General features: G+C 39.0%; 2 protein-coding genes across 2 annotated transcripts; both read left to right on the forward strand.

Moving 5' to 3' along the window:
- Positions 1–1,808: 1,808 nt before the first annotated feature.
- Positions 1,809–4,398, forward strand: LOC111813940 (60S ribosomal protein L5). Its single transcript, XM_023706166.1, has 2 exons — positions 1,809–2,409; positions 4,337–4,398. The coding sequence occupies exons 1-2, from the start codon at positions 1,809–1,811 to the stop codon at positions 4,396–4,398; spliced, it is 663 nt and encodes a 220-aa protein (XP_023561934.1).
- Positions 4,399–4,409: 11 nt separating this feature from the next.
- On the forward strand, positions 4,410–17,569 carry LOC111813941 (ubiquitin carboxyl-terminal hydrolase 45-like). Its single transcript, XM_023706167.1, has 5 exons — positions 4,410–5,013; positions 7,227–7,324; positions 10,174–10,260; positions 14,979–15,132; positions 15,974–17,569. Exons 1-5 carry the CDS (start codon positions 4,410–4,412, stop codon positions 16,102–16,104), a joined length of 1,074 nt encoding a protein of 357 aa, XP_023561935.1. The 3' UTR covers positions 16,105–17,569.
- Positions 17,570–17,575: the final 6 nt, after the last annotated feature.

Genomic DNA, 17,575 nt, shown 5'->3' on the forward strand with positions numbered 1-17,575 from the left:
AATAAGGGGAGATGGCTCAGTAGAATAAGTGCTTGCCTGGCAAACGCAAGAGTCTGAGATCAAATCCCCGGTTCCGCAAAAAAAAAAAAAAAAAAGAAAGAAAACAAACAAAAAAACTAATAATAGAGGTAGAAGTAGTGATATTGAGTTGTTGATGTTTTTATCTCTTTGCTTAATTATACTGCAGTTATATTAAAACCTTAAAAAGCTTGAAATGAGAATTGATTTTTAAAAAATAAAGTGAAAATTAGCTGAGAAAGCCTTGCCTTCAAGCCTAATACTGAAAATAGTAATAAAAAACAAAGGATACACAGCTATACAAGGTGCTTCTTAACTAGTTCAAAGTCTAAGATCAAATAAATCCTCACAAATGGCCACAAAAAATAAACTGTGAACACTCACTTTTTTTTTTAATTTTATTTATTTATTTGTGTGTGTGTGTGTGTGTGTGGCCAGCTCAGCCCACCAGGGGGCGGGGCTGGCTGGCATGTGGTGCTGGGGGATTGAACCTCGGTCCCTGTTCTTTGTTAGGCTTGTTCTAAGTAGGTGCTTTAGACCATTGAGCCATCTCACCAGCCCCAGAACACTCACTTCTGTGGGACGTTTTTCTTCCCTCTTTTCCCTTCTTCACACATTAAAAAAAAGCTTATAAGTGTAGAAACTGCAAAGTTTCAAGATGATATCTCTAAAATCTCAACTCATTAAGTGAGAAAGAAATCCAGAGATCTAATTTTCTGGGCCATATAAATGTAGTAGCTTTCTATCTCTTTCCCTTTTTTGTGAGTCAGGGTCTCACTGTGTAGCTCAGGCTGGCCTTGAATTCACTATGTAGTCCAGGTTGGCCTCAAAGTCACAATACTCCTGCCTCGGCTTCCTGAGAGCTGGTGTTACAGACATGCACCTCCATTCTTGGTCCAAGTACGTTCATTTTCTAAAAGAAGTTATCACAATTTACAGAAACCTGTGTTGTACATGAGTACACATCATTGAGGTTATGTTCAGAAAATCAAGGTTGTCTTTCCTGTGTGGGAGAAGTTAAATTTTAATTTTCTCAGTTTGTATCAAAACTCCTTTTTTTTTTTTTTTTGCTGGAACCAGGGATTGAACTCAGACCCTTGAGCTTGCCAGGCAAGCGCTTATTCTACTGAGCCATCTCTCTGACCCTCAAAAGGCTCTTGAGATAGATATTGTGTTTGTTAGCATACTTAAAGATAGATTTGAGGGCTGTGGATGTAACTCAGTGGCAGACTGTGCCTTGCAGGCTCTAGGTTTTATGCCCAGCACCATAAAAGAATTAAAAGTTATAATTTTAAAAAGATTGGAGGAGTTGAGTACAATGACACATGCTTATACTCTGAGCTGTTCAGGAGGCAGAAGCAAGATCACTTGATCCCAAGAATTTGAGACCAGCCTAGGCACCATAGTTGAGATTCATCTCTTAAATAATTTATATTTGAAGGGATTTTATTGGTTTCATCATTTTTCCTTTGCTTACAGTATTATGCAGAAATATTTGAAAAATGGTGATTTGTCCTCTGTAAATATTTTAAGGGATTAAACAGAATTTTGGAGTTCATAGTTTCCAACTCCAGTAAAATAGTTGTGAGGATATTTCCATTTATTACATAGTGTTGATAATTTACCACTGGGAAATTTAAGAATATCCAAGAAAAAGATATATTTCTTTGAACATTCTTATCAGTCTTACATTGTCAAGGTTTAAAGTAGACTTTGGCTTTTTCCCCCTGTGGTGCTGCTTGGCCTGCAGGTCTGTGTAGGGCCGCGGACGCAGGTCTATATTACACAGGATGGGTTTTGTTAAGGTTGTCAAGAATAAGGCCTACTTTAAGAGATACCAAGTGAAGTTTAGAAGACGACGAGAGGGCAAAACTGATTACTATGCTAGGAAACGCTTGGTAATACAGGACAAAAATAAGTACAACACGCCTAAATACAGGATGATAGTTCGTGTAACTAACAGAGAGATCATTTGTCAGATTGCTTATGCCCGTATTGAAGGGGATATGATAGTCTGTGCGGCATATGCACATGAGCTACCAAAGTATGGTGTGAAAGTTGGCCTAACAAATTATGCTGCAGCGTGTTGTACTGGCCTGCTGCTGGCCCTCAGGCTTCTCAATAGGTTTGGCATGGATAAGATCTATGAAGGCCAGGTAGAGGTGACTGGGGATGAATACAATGTGGAAGGCATTGATGGCAAGCCTGGTGCCTTCACCAGCTACTTGGACGCAAGCCTCGCCAGAACTACAACTGGCAGTAAGGTTTTTGGAGCCCTAAAGGGTGCTGTGGATGGAGGCCTGTCTATCCCTCACAGTACCAAACGATTTCCTGGTTATGACTCTGAAAGCAAGGAGTTTAATGCAAAAGTACATCGGAAGCACATCCTGGGTCAGAATGTTGCAGACTATATGCGCTACCTAATGGCAGAAGATGAAGATGCTTACAAGAAACAGTTCTCTCAGTACAGAACAATGTAACTCCAGACATGATGGAGGAGATGTATAAGAAAGCTCATGCTGCTATACGAGAGAATCCAGTCTATGAAAAGAAGCCAAAGAGAGAAGTTAAAAAGAAGAGGTGGAACCGTCCCAAAATGTCTCTTGCCCAGAAGAAAGATCGGGTAGCTCAAAAGAAGGCAAGCTTCCTCAGAGCTCAGGACATGCTGCTGAGAGTTAAACCAAATTTCTATGAGGGGCTGGTGAGATGGCTCAGTGGTCTAAAGCACCTACTTAGAACAAGCTTAGCAAAGCACAGGGACCGCGGTTCAATCCCCCAGCACCACATGCCAGCCAGCCCCGCCCCCTGGTGGGCTGAGCTGGCCACACACACAAAAATAAATAAGTAAATAAGTAAATAAGTAAATAAAGCAAACCACACTTAAAAAAAAAATTCTATGAAGATTTTTCAGATAAAGACCAATAAACTTATTCATCAAGAAAAAAAAAATAGACTTTGCCTCCACTACTTACAGTGTGAGTAACAAAAACAGGAGCTTTTTGCATCTTTTAGAATCAGTAAAGAGGTCTAGGCTTGGTAGTGATTTGACAGAAAATCGCTGAATTTTTTACCTCTTCTTTCTGCAAATTTATACTACATTTGTCTCATTTTAATGAAGTTCAGTACAAAGAGTGATAAAGAAGTACTGGGTTAAAAAAGCATAAGAAGCAGGGGCTGGGGAGATAGCTCAGCAGCCTAAGTGCCTGCGTGGCAAGCACAAGCACGGGGTTTGATCCCGGTACTGCATACTGTGCCAGCCAGTGAAACTGGGTGTGGTGGCGCACACCTGTGATTCCAGTGCTGGGGAGGCTGAATCAGGAGGATCACTTCGAGTCTGGGCTGAGCAGTGAGACCCTGTCCCAACTACATTAAAAAAATTCTCAACAATGTTTTTATTAATTAGCCATAAGATATTGGAAAAGTTATAGAAAATCTGTGTGGCTTTATATTTCTCCAGTGTCCAATACTATTACTACCTAAGAAGAAAGTTTTTTTTAAAAAAACCACTAAACAAGCAGAACTTGCTGGGTATTACAATAAACTTCATTATTTATTATATTCCTGTAATATACTAAATACTTATGGGAAAATAAATGTCTTATTTTAATCCAGGGAGTTCAAGATACTTGGTAAATATGACAGCTGATTTATTTTCCTGATTTTGAAGATGAAAACATTGTGGCACAGACACTTTATCATTTATCTCTCCTTTCCTCCTGTATAACTAAAAGTGATTAATGTGTACACAATTTATGACACTGTTTCCTTTATTTTCTTTGTGTTAACTCTTCAGGAAAGAAAACAGTGTAACTCAAACTTTTACCTGTGTGAAACCTGTAGTGAAATTTTTCTGGTAGCACAAAAATCTTTGGTTAAATTGTTGCTGGGGATTATAGTTCAGTGGTGCAAGGCCTACCTAGCAAGCTCAAGATTCCGGGTTTGATTCCTGGTACAAAAAAAAAAAAAAAAAAAAAAAAAAAATGGAGAGAGAGAGAACTGAACAACTTTTTTTTTTTTTAACTCTTCTCCAAACGTGGCTTTTTACTTGTGTAATACACTGTCACAAGAAATAAGGTTGACATTACTTTGTCCTAATAGGAGGACAATAATTAGTAGGCAAAGATTAGGTACAAGCAAAGTATTCTTGTGGAGCTGCATAGTGAGGCCTAGTAAAAGAAAACCTCTCCTTCTATAAAAACCCTGTTCGCACAAACAGATGGCCACCGTTGTTACTTTCTCATGTAAAGCCTTACTTGTGAATAAAAAGTTTTGTATCTTCAACAGAAGATTTTTGTATCTTCTGTTGATCTTATTTCAGCAGAATTAGGAAATAGATTTCAGAAGTCATACAGTATTTACTTAACAATTGTGGAACAGTAAAGTGGGACTTCATGACGTGTATTTTCAGCAAGGCCATAAGATTCTTTTCTCTGCTAACACTTACCCACTTACAGAGTCACAACAAAAAACCTGTCAGAAGGCTGTCATGTGGAGAAGAGAACACTGTCTCTCCGAGCAGCGCTAGCCCCGGGCCCAGTGGCCCCAGGCTGAGTGGCAGGTCCCCGGCCCAGCTGCTCGAGAGCCCCAGCGATGGCAGCGAGAGGGCGGCCAGCCCTGCCGAGAGCAGCGCCAGCGCAGACGCCGACAGTGAGGCCTCAGAGTGGGAGGCGGGGGGCAGAGGCGAGGAGCTGGCCACAGCGGTGTCCCAGCTGTGTGTGAGCGGCGCTGCCCTTGGAGATGGAGATTTGGACAGAGAAAGTCACCCAACGGGTGTCCCAAATAATCGATCAGAGGACAAAGATTCGGGGTCGCAGAGCCGCCAGCACGCCTTTCAAACGCTCTCTCATGGCTACATAACCACGTCGAAGGAGTGCTCAGTCCAGTCGTGCCTCTACCAGTTCACGTCCATGGAGTTACTGATGGGGAACAACAAGCTCCTCTGTGAGACGTGCACTGAGAAGAAGCACAAGTGCCACAAGGACGCCGGCTCTGCAGGTCAGTGTGCAGCTTAACTTGTTCCTGTGGTCTTGGTGGATTCCTAGTAGAGGAATCCGAGAGTCTTCCATGCTGGCGCTGCCGGGCACAGGAACGGTCTTACTCATAATTGACCTGAGCATTTAAGACACCGGTAAGTAGATTTTTTAAAAAATCATTTTTCAGTCGATTTTGTTGAACTAAATCAAGCAATAAGAAGTATACACCTCTGCTTTGAAATAGCAAATAAATGCATTTAATTTTCTGTAAGGGCACTAGCTATCGAAAGTCTTTCTGAAAAAAATGCCCTAAACTTTTGGTTGTATCCCAGGGAGACTAATGCCTTTTGTGAGTCCTATCAATCTTTGTATGCTTTAGATATAAATTAGAAGTTAGGTTTTTTGTTTTGTTTTGTTTTTTTTCAGTACCAGGGATTGAGGGGCCGGGGAGATTGCTCAGTGGAATAAGTGCTTCCCTGGCAAGCACAAGGGCCTGAGTTCAATCCCCAGTTGTGAAAAAAAAAAAAAAAAAGAAAAGAAAAGAAAGAAAAAAAGAAAAGACAAAATAAGGGCCAGGGAGATAGCTCAGTAGAATAAGCACTTGCCTGGCAAGCACAGGATCCTGGGTTCAATTCCCAGTCCTGCAAAAACAAACAAGCAAATCAAAAAAGACAAAGCAAAAAAACCCCTTTCAGTACCAGGGATTGAACTCAGGACCTTATGCTTGCCAGGCAAGCGCTTATTCTACTGAGCTATCTCCCCAGCCCAAAATTGGAAGATTTTAAAGATTTGTTTGTTATGAAAAGTAATACAGTAGTTAGTTAATAATTGTGGAACAGTTAAATGAGACATTTTTTTTTCCAGTACTGGGGATTGAACTTGGGACCTTATGCTTGCCTGGCAGGTGCTTATTCAGCTGAGCTACCTTCTCAGCCCCAAAGTGTATTTTCAATTAGATCACAAGACTCTCTTCTCTGAAACCACTATCAATTTATAGAAGCATGAAGTTGTCATGTAAGAAAGTTGTCATGTGGAGAAAAGTATTCTCTGACCAAAGACAAATGGGAAAGGGAAGATTGTTAAATAAGAAAGTTTTAGTGAAACTTACGTAAATAGAAAGAGTACTCTTACTGACTAGTTGTTTTAAAATGTAAGTGTTATTCAGGTATGACAAAGTCGAGAGACCAGGAAATAATTGCAATGAAAAAAATTGTTATGATTCCTGTCCAAGAGGTAGGAGCATGCTGTCCAATAAAGGGCCACATGGGGAAGCCCTAGGATGAGTCAGGAAGAGAGTGTAGTTTCTGAGGGAAAGAACTGGTAAGGCAAGGTGAAGAACACTGTATTGGCTAGTTCAAATAACTTAAGTGGGTGCTTGAGTATAGGGGTCATCTCTAATTAACTGGTACCAGGGCCAGGGAGATGGCTCAGTAGAATAAGCGCTTGCCTGGCAAGTGCAAGGGCCTGAGTTCAAGCCCTGGTTCCACCAAAAAAAAAAAAAAAAAAATTAACTGGTACCTGGCACTGTGATCAGACAGATGGATAGTGGCCTGGAATAGAACAGTCTCGTAAAAGACATTGGTGGGTGTGGACGCTGGGCTCTCAGCCTGCACATGAAACATGCACAGTCACTGTTTACTCTTTGTCTCAGTGAGTTAGTCCTGGGAGAGGCTGTCCCTTGAGCGTCTCCCAGGCTGTAGATACCGATGTAGAATAGAGACCTGCTTACTACACTAGTAACTAAAGAAATGGCTCGATTGGGGAGGAAAAACATAACAGTCTACAGTACATTCAACTGAGTCAAGTGTGCAATTGTCCATATTCAAATCCTGTTACCAATTCTTTTTAGCAAACTTACATGTCCTATGATTTCCCATGTTGTGAATTCTCTTTGCTGCAGGGTAATAATAGTAAGCTAAAGTTACTAAACTAGCTGTGCTGGTGGTGTCTGGGTGGAGGGCACTGGTGTAAGTTACTCCTAAGTTACAGCTGCTTTCCAGCTCCCAGAGTTTTTCGCAGGTGTCATCTCTCTTACTCTTTGTCATTATTGTGTGTCCTTAAAACATTTCCTATTAAACTTTCATTTTAGTAGTCTTTGGAAAGGCATAGACACCTTGTAATTGGAAGTTCAATTTCTTTAGACTTCTAGAAATGTAGTACGATGCTTCTTTATAAGTATATTACATTGTAGGTAATGTATAAAATAGTTTTACAAATTTGTTGTATTTTGTACAGAAAAGAAAGCAGAAGGAGTTTATACTAATGCCAGGAAGCAGTTGCTCATTTCTGCTGTTCCAGCAATCTTAATTCTCCATCTTAAAAGATTCCATCAGGTAAAAGTCCCTTTAGTAGCACTGTACTTGCCTTAATCATGTGTGTTTTTGCAGAGTCCTAAGTCCCGTGGAATACTGTCAAGGATTAGAGAGTAATTTGTTGAATTTAAAAATTTGTCATGCGGGATTTTCTGCTATTCGAGCCATAATAATTTACAAGGCTTTTCTAATTAAAATCATCTAATTCACAGTATTTGAAGGGTTTGGCAGTATAAATCTCTTAAGTGGCACATGTCTGTGTGTATTAATGGAAAATATGTTTTGTTATGGGCATTTCAAAGCAGCCAAGTAGTAAAGTACACACAGGAGCTGGGCGTGGTGGTACACGCCGTGTTATCCCAGCGCTCTGGAGGCTGAGGCAGGACAGTTGCTGGTAAGCTTGAGGTCAGCCTGGGCTACATAATTCAAGGCTAAGCTGCACTACATCACAAGACTTTGTCTTTAAAAAAAAAAAGTGACACATATCTGGCTTTGGGAGCTCTCATTACACCAACAAAAGGGTACCTGAGGGGGATGAAGCACAGGATGGCACCATTTCTCAGAAGAATGATTGAAATACTTGAAAAAGATGTTTTATATTTGTTTAAAATCAAAACTGTAGTAATGGGATTAATTTGACTAGACTTGCCAATACATACAACATGAGCACAATTTAAAGTTACTATATTGAGATAAAGGAGTTGGCAGATGAGTTGGCAGTGGGGCTGGATTTATCCAGTAAATGCACTAGTCGCCTTTCCCTTGCTGGACAGCATACCCGATGCGTGCGCTTCAAAGCAGGAGAGGTGTAATTTGGCTCTGGGCTTCAGAGCGGTTTGGGCCCCCGGTGGACAACCCCCTGGGCAGAAACAGAGGGCCTGGCGGAGCAGAGCTGCTCACTTCATGGCAGCCGCAAACAGGAGAAGAGCTGGTGAGAATCAAGAGGAAGGGGCCAGGGAGCAGAGATGGCCCCCAGGGGCACGCCCTGACCACCCAGACGCGCTGGTCCCGTGCTTTGCTAGTCTCCTAGGTCGGGGGCCTGCCCCTTAGCTCAGTTCTTTAAGTGGCTGCTTCAACAAAGCAATCAGGCTCAGGGTGCTGTGGTTCGATCCCCAGAACTCAAGCCAGACAAACCTGCCCTGAAGGCATTTGGAGCCAGTCCAAAAAAAAAAAAAAAAAAAAAAAAATCCTAGTCACCTAGATATCTCTCAGGCCAGTCACCTGGACAAATAAATTAACTATTAGGGAAAAATAAAAGTACAGGGATTGCTCTTTACTCTTTATCAGGGAAGACATATTACCCTGAAATAATCTGGGATTGGATATCTGTAGAGAAAGCACTTGATGGGGGGGGGGCAGAGAAATTGAGTACACGCTACGTAATTATTCCTGGGATATAACTTCATAATTGCATTTTCAGCATCATGTTAAAACTTCTAGTTACTTGAAAAAAAAATGAATCACCAAGTGGGTATATTTGACCCTATATAGTAAGTTTTTTTATTTGTTTGTTTTTGTTTTTTAAAGAAAGTAAGAAACAAAAAGGTGACAGGAGCCAGGCTTGGTTGTGTACATCTTTAATCCCAGTCCTCAGGAGGCTGAGGCAGGAGAATTGCAGCAAGTTCAAGGCTAGCCTGGACTAAATACATAATGAGTTCAAGGCCAGCCTGAATTACATAGTGAGACCTTGTCCCAGGTGGCAGATGTACAGTGAAATAATGTATTATGCAATGCAAAGACCAATAAAGTCATGAAAGCCCTGTATGAAAGGCTACGTGTTAATTTTTGTGTACACAAGTAATTCAGATAATTTAGTGCCTTCTCACTAAGAGAGCTCATTTATAATTATATGTCGCCCACCTAGTACCTTTAATAATCAGCTAGCTTTTATTACAATTACATGATGCAAACAAATTTGCCTTTGAAAATTAAAAAAAAATAGAGAGTAATTCCTACTCAAGAATACAAAAATTAGCTTGGCAGGGTGATGCATACCCTTAATCTCGGCTATACTGGAGGCTCAGACAGGCAGATTCCAAGGTTCAGGTCAATTTAGGAAGACCTTGTCTCAAAATACTGTAAAATAAAAAGGGCTAGGGCTGTAGCTCTGAGCACAAGGTCCTGAATTCAATCCTTAGTACCACCACAAAAAAAATTTTTTTTTTTTTACTTAGTTCATTCTGATCTATTTAATTATGCCATTTATTTTCATTGATAGTGTTCAGAGTTTTTTTTTTCTTTTTAATAAGTGGCTATTGTTGAATTTTAGAAATGAAAAGGATTTATAATCCCCGTGTATTTTTTCCGTATCTGGAATTGAACCCAGGGCTTCAATGAGCTATATGCCCAACTCTTTATTAAAAATGTTTATTGTGAGACAGGGTACTGCTAAGTTCAGAATTGCTTGGGCGGGGCCTGAACTTGACTCTCAGAGTGCTGGAATTACAGGTATGCACCACAATATTTTGTACCTGTTTGTTTGCATTAACCTAGATGACCTAAGTCAAATACACTGTGAAGAAGTCATTGAGGCAGGCTAGAATACCAAGCTCTTGGCTCTTTTAGTTGCATACATTTCATGATAACATATGTGTGAATAGCTTAGCTTTTAACACATTAAATTTATTTTTCATTGATGTTGAAAAGCCACAGTGGAAGTTCCTTACTGTTTATGGTTTTTACCCATGTAAATGAAATCTTTGCAGTAATTGTTTATGAAACCTAGCCGTATCAGTTGTGGATTATTTATTAGTCCTATTTAGTTATATCTATGAAAAAAGTTCCCAGAATTTCTTCTTTGATTTTAACAGAGTGCTTTAGATATAGTTAAGTCTGTTGCTGCACTAAGAAACTTTTTTTGTCTTTTTAAGGCTGGCATGAGTCTTCGTAAAGTAAACAGACATGTAGATTTTCCACTCACGCTTGACTTGGCACCATTCTGTTCTGCTGCCTGTAAGGTACTGTATATTGGGGAATTTAATTGACAATGCAAATAATAAGCTAATAAGTTTCAAGGTATCATGTGCACTGTTTATTAGGCTGTGCTTTATTTCATTATTTAAATAAATTTCATCTCTAAATTTAATGAAGTGAAATCAGTAACTTGCAGCACATTTAATCCACTGGCTGCGACTTTGGGGAACAGGTGAGGCCTGGCGAGCACGAAGATCAGAGCTGGTCGGAAACGCAGTCAGAAGCTGATGGCTGTTGCGAGCAGTGATGGCCTTTGTGCCCTCTTCTTCCTCCTGAATGATCTGCTTAGTCAGTAGTCAGTGCAGCATTCGTGGAGTTCTGTGTCTTTTTCAAGTCAACAGACCAAGGTGTGGTTTTTCAAGCCACTTCGTATGTGCTGAGGGTAGTGTACCTGTCAGATGAGTACGATACTTCAAAATTGCTGATACCTTACTAGCTAGCTATAGAAATTAGGCATACTGCTATTCCTAATTTACTAATTAGATACAGAAAGTAATTAAAAAAATTATTTGGTTGTTGCAGGGTCTCACTATGCAGCTTGGACTTGGTGATCCTGCTCCTTTCAGGCATGGGCCACTACACATGGGCCACTATGCCTGGACTCCAGCTGGCGCAGCCCATGGCACAGCATGTGGTATCGGGTTGAACTGTGGTCCCTGCACTTGCCTAAGCAGGCACTTCAGTCTGCTGAGCTATCTCACTGTCCCCTAAATTGCTTGACAATTTCTTGGACTTATATGTAAGAATTGTGATGAAAAAGTTGATGGACTTTTCTTGAGAGAATCACTTACAGGGTAACCTTGAGACCTGCTCATAATTATTGTCCAGAAGTCCAGGTTTTATGGTAAATACCAGAATGCTATTGAACTTAATATTTTCAGTACACTGTTCAATCAAAACAAAAAAATCTTGGCTGTTCAGATAGCTCAGCAGATTAAGCTTCTGCTTAGACAGAACCAGGGGCTGGGGTTCGATCCCTGGATCACCGGATCCCTGGCCTGCCCCTGCAGTGTCATGCTCTGTCCCTGGGGCTTGCTGAGACATTGAGACTGGATGTAGTGACGTGTGACTGTAATCCCAGCATCTGGGAGGCTGAAAAACAGGAAGGATCACTATGAGTCTGATCTGTGTAGTGAGACTCTGTACTAAATACATAAATTAAAAAAAAAAAATCTTAAGTGCAGTTTTCTAATGAATCTAATTTATGTGCTGTGGAAAAACAATACCACCTGTCAATTATTAACAGTGGGCTGGTGAGATGGCTCAGTGGTCTGGGGCACCTACTTAGAACAAGCTAAGCTACACAGGGACCGCAGTTCAATCCCCCAGCACCACATGCCAGCCAGCCCCGCCCCCTGGTGGGCTGAGCTGGCCACACACTAAATAAATTAAAAAAAAAAAAAAAAGAAATTATTTTATTTTATTTTATTTATTTATGCGTGTGTGTGTGTGTGTGTGGCCAGCTCAGCCCACCAGGGGGCAGGGCTGGCTGGTATATGGTGCTGGGGGATTGAACCGTGGTCCCTGTGTTTGCTAAATTAGTTCTAATTAGGTGCTTTAGACCACTGAGCCATCTCACCAGCCCCCAAAATTATTAACTATTCCTAGAATTTAAGGTATTAAAAATAATGAAATTTAAAAAAAAAATTGGGGGCCAGGGAGATGGCTCAGTGGAATAAGCGCTTCCCTGGCAAGCGCAGGGGCCTGAGTTCAATCCCCGGTTCTGCAAAAATAAAAATAATAATAATAATAATAATAAATAAAAAGAATGAAATTTATTATTCATTATTCAGCCAGGGTTCAATCCCTGGCGTGCTGTGCCAGCTCCACCCCTCGGGCACACTGAGATGGCAATTGACAATGGGCATGGTGGTTTACACCTGTAATCCCAGCTCTTGGGAGGCTGAACACAGGCAGATCACTATGAGTCCGATCTACATAGTGAGACCCTGTAGACCCTTATTAAAAAATCAAAAAAAAAAAAAAGAAGAAAAATTCAGTAAGTCATGTTAAGTTTATAGGAACATTGTGTTTTAAAAGTCCCTATTATGGGGAATTTCTGATGTACAAAAAATTAAACAGAGCATGGCCAGGGGTTGTGGCACATGCCTGTAATCCCAACACTCAGGAGGCTGAAGCAGGAGAATCGCTATGAGTTTGAGGCCAGCCTGAGCAACATAATGAGTTCAAGACAAGCCTGAACTGTGTAGTGAAACCCTGTCTCACCCCCATGCCACAAATACATTAGGTAGAACAATATAATGAATCTCCATACCTAGCCCTACAACCTCAGATCTGTGGTCCCATCAACACACCCTCCATTACCTCCCTTTGTTATTACTTGAAGTTAACCTTTGTGTTTTTTTTGGGGGGGGGGCAGAACAGGGGATTGAACTCAGGCCCTTGAGCTTGCCAGGGAAGTGCTTATTCCACTGAGATAACTCCCCAGCCCCTCATGTATCATTTCACCATAGATATTTCATCTACAAGACAAGAAAGACTCCCTATCCTTTTTTGAAAACATAACCACAGTATCATTTAATGGAATGCCTTCATGTCATCTAGAGTAATAGATCTAATTGTTTCACAATGTGATTTTTAAAATAAGCTCATATCCATGTAAAGGCCATGTGCTATGATTAAGTAATAGCACTTAACACTCTTCCAATACAGCTTCTCTTCTGTCTCTCTCACTACACTTGCCATTTATTTGTTGAAGAAACCAGGTTATTTTTCTTGTATTGCTCATAATTTGGGTTTTGGTGATTATTCCACTGTTCTTTTTTATATCTTACAAATAGGTAGTCAGACCTAGAGAAACTTCAGTAGGTTCAGGTTTAATCCCTCCCCTCCTTTTCTGGTAAGGCTACTTCAGTGGAAGTGTCGTGTTCTAAAACTCAGATTGTGCTGAACCACTAGATGTATCTTGTGTGACATTTGCAATCTCTGGTGCTCAGTGCTACATCCATGAGTTCATTAGGCTACAGAACGATGCCTTAGTATGGCATTTCTTCTTTTTTTATTAGCTATAATACTTGTAGAGAAGATCCTTTCATCTTTTCCTTATTTCTTTTTGGTTGTTTTTGTTTTGTCTTGAGACAATAATCTGATTTATGTGCTGTGGGAAAACAGTACCACCTGTTGATTATTAACAGTATTCCTAGAATTTAAGGTATTAAAATAATGAAATTTATTATTATTCAGCCAGGGTTTGATCCCTGGCGTGCCCTGCCAGCCCCACCCCCAGGGGCATGCTGAGATGGCAACTTGAGACTGGACATGGTGCACGCCTGTAATCCCAGCACTTGGGAGGCTGAAAACAGGAAGATCACTATGAGTTCGATCTGTGTAGTGAAACCCTGTAGACCCGTACTAAATACATTTTTTTAAAAAAGTTTAATTTTGTTAAATAATTACATAAAATGTTTATATAACTTCAAAATCAAACATATCAAGTAGACTAAAAATAAAATCAAAGTTTTTTCTCTCATGTCTATTTGCTACTTCATATTTAAAAGCTATTTTTTAAAAATATAAGCAGATTTCATTTATATTTGCCTTTCCCTTCTTAAATAATAGTAGCTTAGTATCTAGCCCTATTTTCTATCTTATTCTATTTTATAAGGTAGAGATTACTTCATAGAAGTATAATCTATGTTCTGATTTTGTTTTTTTCTGCCCCTCTTTTTTTTTTTTTTTTTTTTTTGGTGCAGGGTCTTACTATGCAGCTCGAATTCGTAGTGACCCTCTTGTTTTCAGCCTCTTCTGTGCTGGCATTACAGGTGCATGCCACTATGCCCAGACTTGGTTGCCCGCTCAGCATGCCTGGGGATGGGGCTGGGGCTGGTGAGGCATGTGCTGCCAGAGATCAAACCCTGGCCCTTGCGCTTGTCTAAGGGGCTATCTCGCCAGCCTTCCTCTCCTTTTATTTTTATTTTTTAAATTTTTCCCCATAATTTTATTAATAGCAGTAAGACAGTTTCAAATCAAACTGGTAGGACAGTTTCAATAATTAACACATTGCATACATTCTTCCTAGTGGTTACTGTACAAGATGAGGACATGATATCCTATTTACAAACACCATTAGAACAAATCACTCTATTCATTAAGATCCTTTTTTTTATTACCTGTAATACTTGTAGAGAAGATCCTTTCATCTTTGTCCTTATTTCTTTTTGGTTGTTTTTGTTTTGTTTTGTCTTGTGTGTTATCTCACCAGCCTTCCTCTCCATTTTTAAAGCAATATATACTCTACTGAGTGGATATATTACAGTTTATTTAATCAGTCCTTCATTATAGACATTTGAGTCTATTGGAGTCTTTTGATACTACAGTAATCCTGTTAATAGTCTGATGCATTTAAAATTTTTTGTAAATGTAGAATCCCATGAATAGAATTGATAAATCCAACAGTTATATATATATATATATATATATGTTATATATATGTGTAACTTAGAATGAAATCTCACTGCAAAAAGATAGTAACATCCACTTGTATTCCCATGTGGAGCCCCAGCAATTTCCCTTTCTTCCCCACAGACCAGCCAATAGTCTTGTCCAGCCTAATCAATATGTAAAAAGTATCTCAATGCAATTTAATAATGTATTTCTCTATTGTAAACAGGATATGTATTTACTTATTTTTTCTTACAATTGTATTTCAGTAAATGCTACTAATTTTTTTTTCATTTAAAAGAATGTAAGTGTGGGAGATGAAGTTCTCTATGATCTCTATGGCATAGTGGAACACAGTGGCTCCATGAGAGGAGGCCATTACACTGCGTATGTGAAAGTCAGACAGCCCTCCAGGACTCTGTTGGAACACATCACTGGAAAGAAAAGCATACCTGGTATGCCATCCTAACTACAGTTTATGTTTTTTTAAGTATATTGTATTCTTTTTTTTTTTTTTTTTTTAATTTATTTATGTGTGTGTGTGTGTGTGTGGCCAGCTCAGCCCACCAGGGGGCGGGGCTGGCTGGCATGTGGTGCTGGGGGATTGAACCGTGGTCCCTGTGCTTTGCTAAGCTTGTTCTAAGTAGGTGCTTTAGACCACTGAGCCATCTCACCAGCCTCGTATATTGTATTCTTGAAAATAAATGAATTCATCCTCCTTTGTTGGGAAGAAGTAGGTTATTATTTCACACTTGGATTCACTTTATTATGGAGAATGACCTCTAAGAGTGCTTAGTCTTAGGGAATCTTAATTATTAGAAGACTGTACCCTGTTAGGGGATAGGAGGTGACACATGGCTTTTCAAGGTATTGAGTCATTATGTACTGCAGTACAGTAATATTAAATAATAACCAACATTGTTTGAAGATATACCATGTTCTCCAAATCAAGTTGTAACTTTGCTGGCTTTGCTTATACAGGATCAAAGTAATTTGCCATTTTCCTGCCTTTTAGTAAGTTTTTCTTTTCTCCCATCAAATCAGTAAGTATAGAGCTAATATTTCAGTAGATATTTAAATGAAAGTGTTACAAACTTGAGATATTTATTAACTACCCCAATAATATTAGTGTTTTGAAGGTATTAGTTCATTTTGGAAAATATTTAATCTAAGAAGAGAGAGATCATACAGTAAGATCTATTACTAGAAAAAATATCTGTAATGAATGTGTTGCTGTTTGTATGTTAGAGAACATAAGATATACTTATTGTAACATTCTCTTTTTTATTTTGTTAGGTTTGAAAGAGCCTGATAGCGAATCAGAAGGCCAGTGGGTCCATATTAGTGACACCTATGTGCAGGTGGTTCCAGAGTCAAGAGCACTTTGTGCACAAGCTTATCTTCTATTTTATGAAAGAATATTATAATTATATGTTACATGTTCATTAGTTCGCTCACTTTTATTTGAATGCTGCAACAGTAACCATAGCAGGTGACATGCCTTTGTAATATCTTCTTAGGAAGAACACAGCCCCCAAAAGCACTTTCACTTTTTTTTTCTTTTACCATTTTGGAGAATGCTTTTAAAGTGAATTAAATTTACTGAATGATTTCAAATTAGTATCTTAAACATAAGAGACATTTTTGCAAAAATTTGTCCTAGGGGGCAGAGAAATTTACAGTAATAGAATAAACATCTTGTGCTATGGCTCATCACTATAAGCATTCAGAAATTATCCTGGCTAAATGAAATCGCTTAATACCGTGTCTCTGAAAGGCAGTGACGCTTTCCTGATCACATGAAATACATCCTGTGCCATTATTTATTTTTTTAACATTTAGCTTTTTATACCTTAGCCATATTATAAGCAATTATATTTCACATGATTATTTTTCATAATAAATATTAAAATATATAAATATTAAAGAAAATATTCATTCATGTACCACTTCATTTAAAAATCATCTCAGGGCTATCCTATGGTATACATATATTACAATTTGGGAAACACTGCTATACCTATATGAAGTAGTACTTAATATAACATAGTTACCATGTTGTATTTTAAATTATTCGGCCATATAAGAAGGTGACACTGTAATTTTAGTACTGTGGGTTTACAAGTAATCATTGCTTAGCTAATTACTTTGAGGTTTTGAAAATATTGAAACATTTTATGAATATTTTCTGCAGCCTATTCATGGAAAAGTTAGATAATACTGGTCGATCAAGGTCAAAATATAATCACAGATAATTATAACATACAGAATTGGTTCACAGTAAGTGATAACCTTTGTGGCTCCATAGGATGCCTTTGAAATAGAAGTTAAAATATTGTATTTGTAAATGATAGAGAACTACATTCTTGTACTTAACAGAGAAATAAGTGCATTTTTCCACTTCTGTGCTCTAGTAAATATTGGCCTCTGTTTCTGGGCGTAGAGAGCACTTGTGTGGGGTCTCCAGCAAGTGCCAAGCAGCATTCCAAGAAAAGTCAGCTTGTACTTTGTTGGAGCACAAAGCAGGCACTTCTGTTTTAGATAATAGCAAAACTATCATAGTTTTCCTTCTTTAGAACACACATTAAGCTGACAAAACTTGGCTTGAAAAATATTGCTTAGGCTTAAGTTGAAAAACACATGGGTATTTCAGGGTCATATTATTGAATCCAAATGTAACTGCATGATTCAAGCATCCTAATCATTAGTGCCAGTGGATGACAGTACAGGCAAGCACTGGACAATTTCCTAGAAAAGGGAGAAGGAATAAAAATAGTGGTTGTATATAATGTGTGGAAATACTAAGCAATCCTGATTCTTTGTAAAAAGTAATTCTATAACACTGTGTATATATATCATCATCAAGGTTACCAGTGCTGCCTTTTGATATATGGATAA

The sequence above is a fragment of the Octodon degus genome, unplaced genomic scaffold (assembly GCF_000260255.1).
Source record: "Octodon degus isolate 3935 unplaced genomic scaffold, OctDeg1.0 scaffold00244, whole genome shotgun sequence".
NCBI classification, from domain to species: domain Eukaryota; kingdom Metazoa; phylum Chordata; class Mammalia; order Rodentia; family Octodontidae; genus Octodon; species Octodon degus.

Coding starts and splice junctions, on each gene's coding strand:
- LOC111813940 (XM_023706166.1), top strand. CDS start 1,809: ATGGGTTTTGTTAAGGTTGTCAAGAATAAGGCCTACTTTAAGAGATAC. Junction 2,410..4,336: donor ACATCGGAAGCACATCCTGG/GTCAGAATGTTG, acceptor ATCTTATTTCAG/CAGAATTAGGAAATAGATTT.
- LOC111813941 (XM_023706167.1), top strand. CDS start 4,410: ATGACGTGTATTTTCAGCAAGGCCATAAGATTCTTTTCTCTGCTAACA. Junction 5,014..7,226: donor CAAGGACGCCGGCTCTGCAG/GTCAGTGTGCAG, acceptor TATTTTGTACAG/AAAAGAAAGCAGAAGGAGTT. Junction 10,261..14,978: donor TCTGTTCTGCTGCCTGTAAG/GTACTGTATATT, acceptor TTCATTTAAAAG/AATGTAAGTGTGGGAGATGA.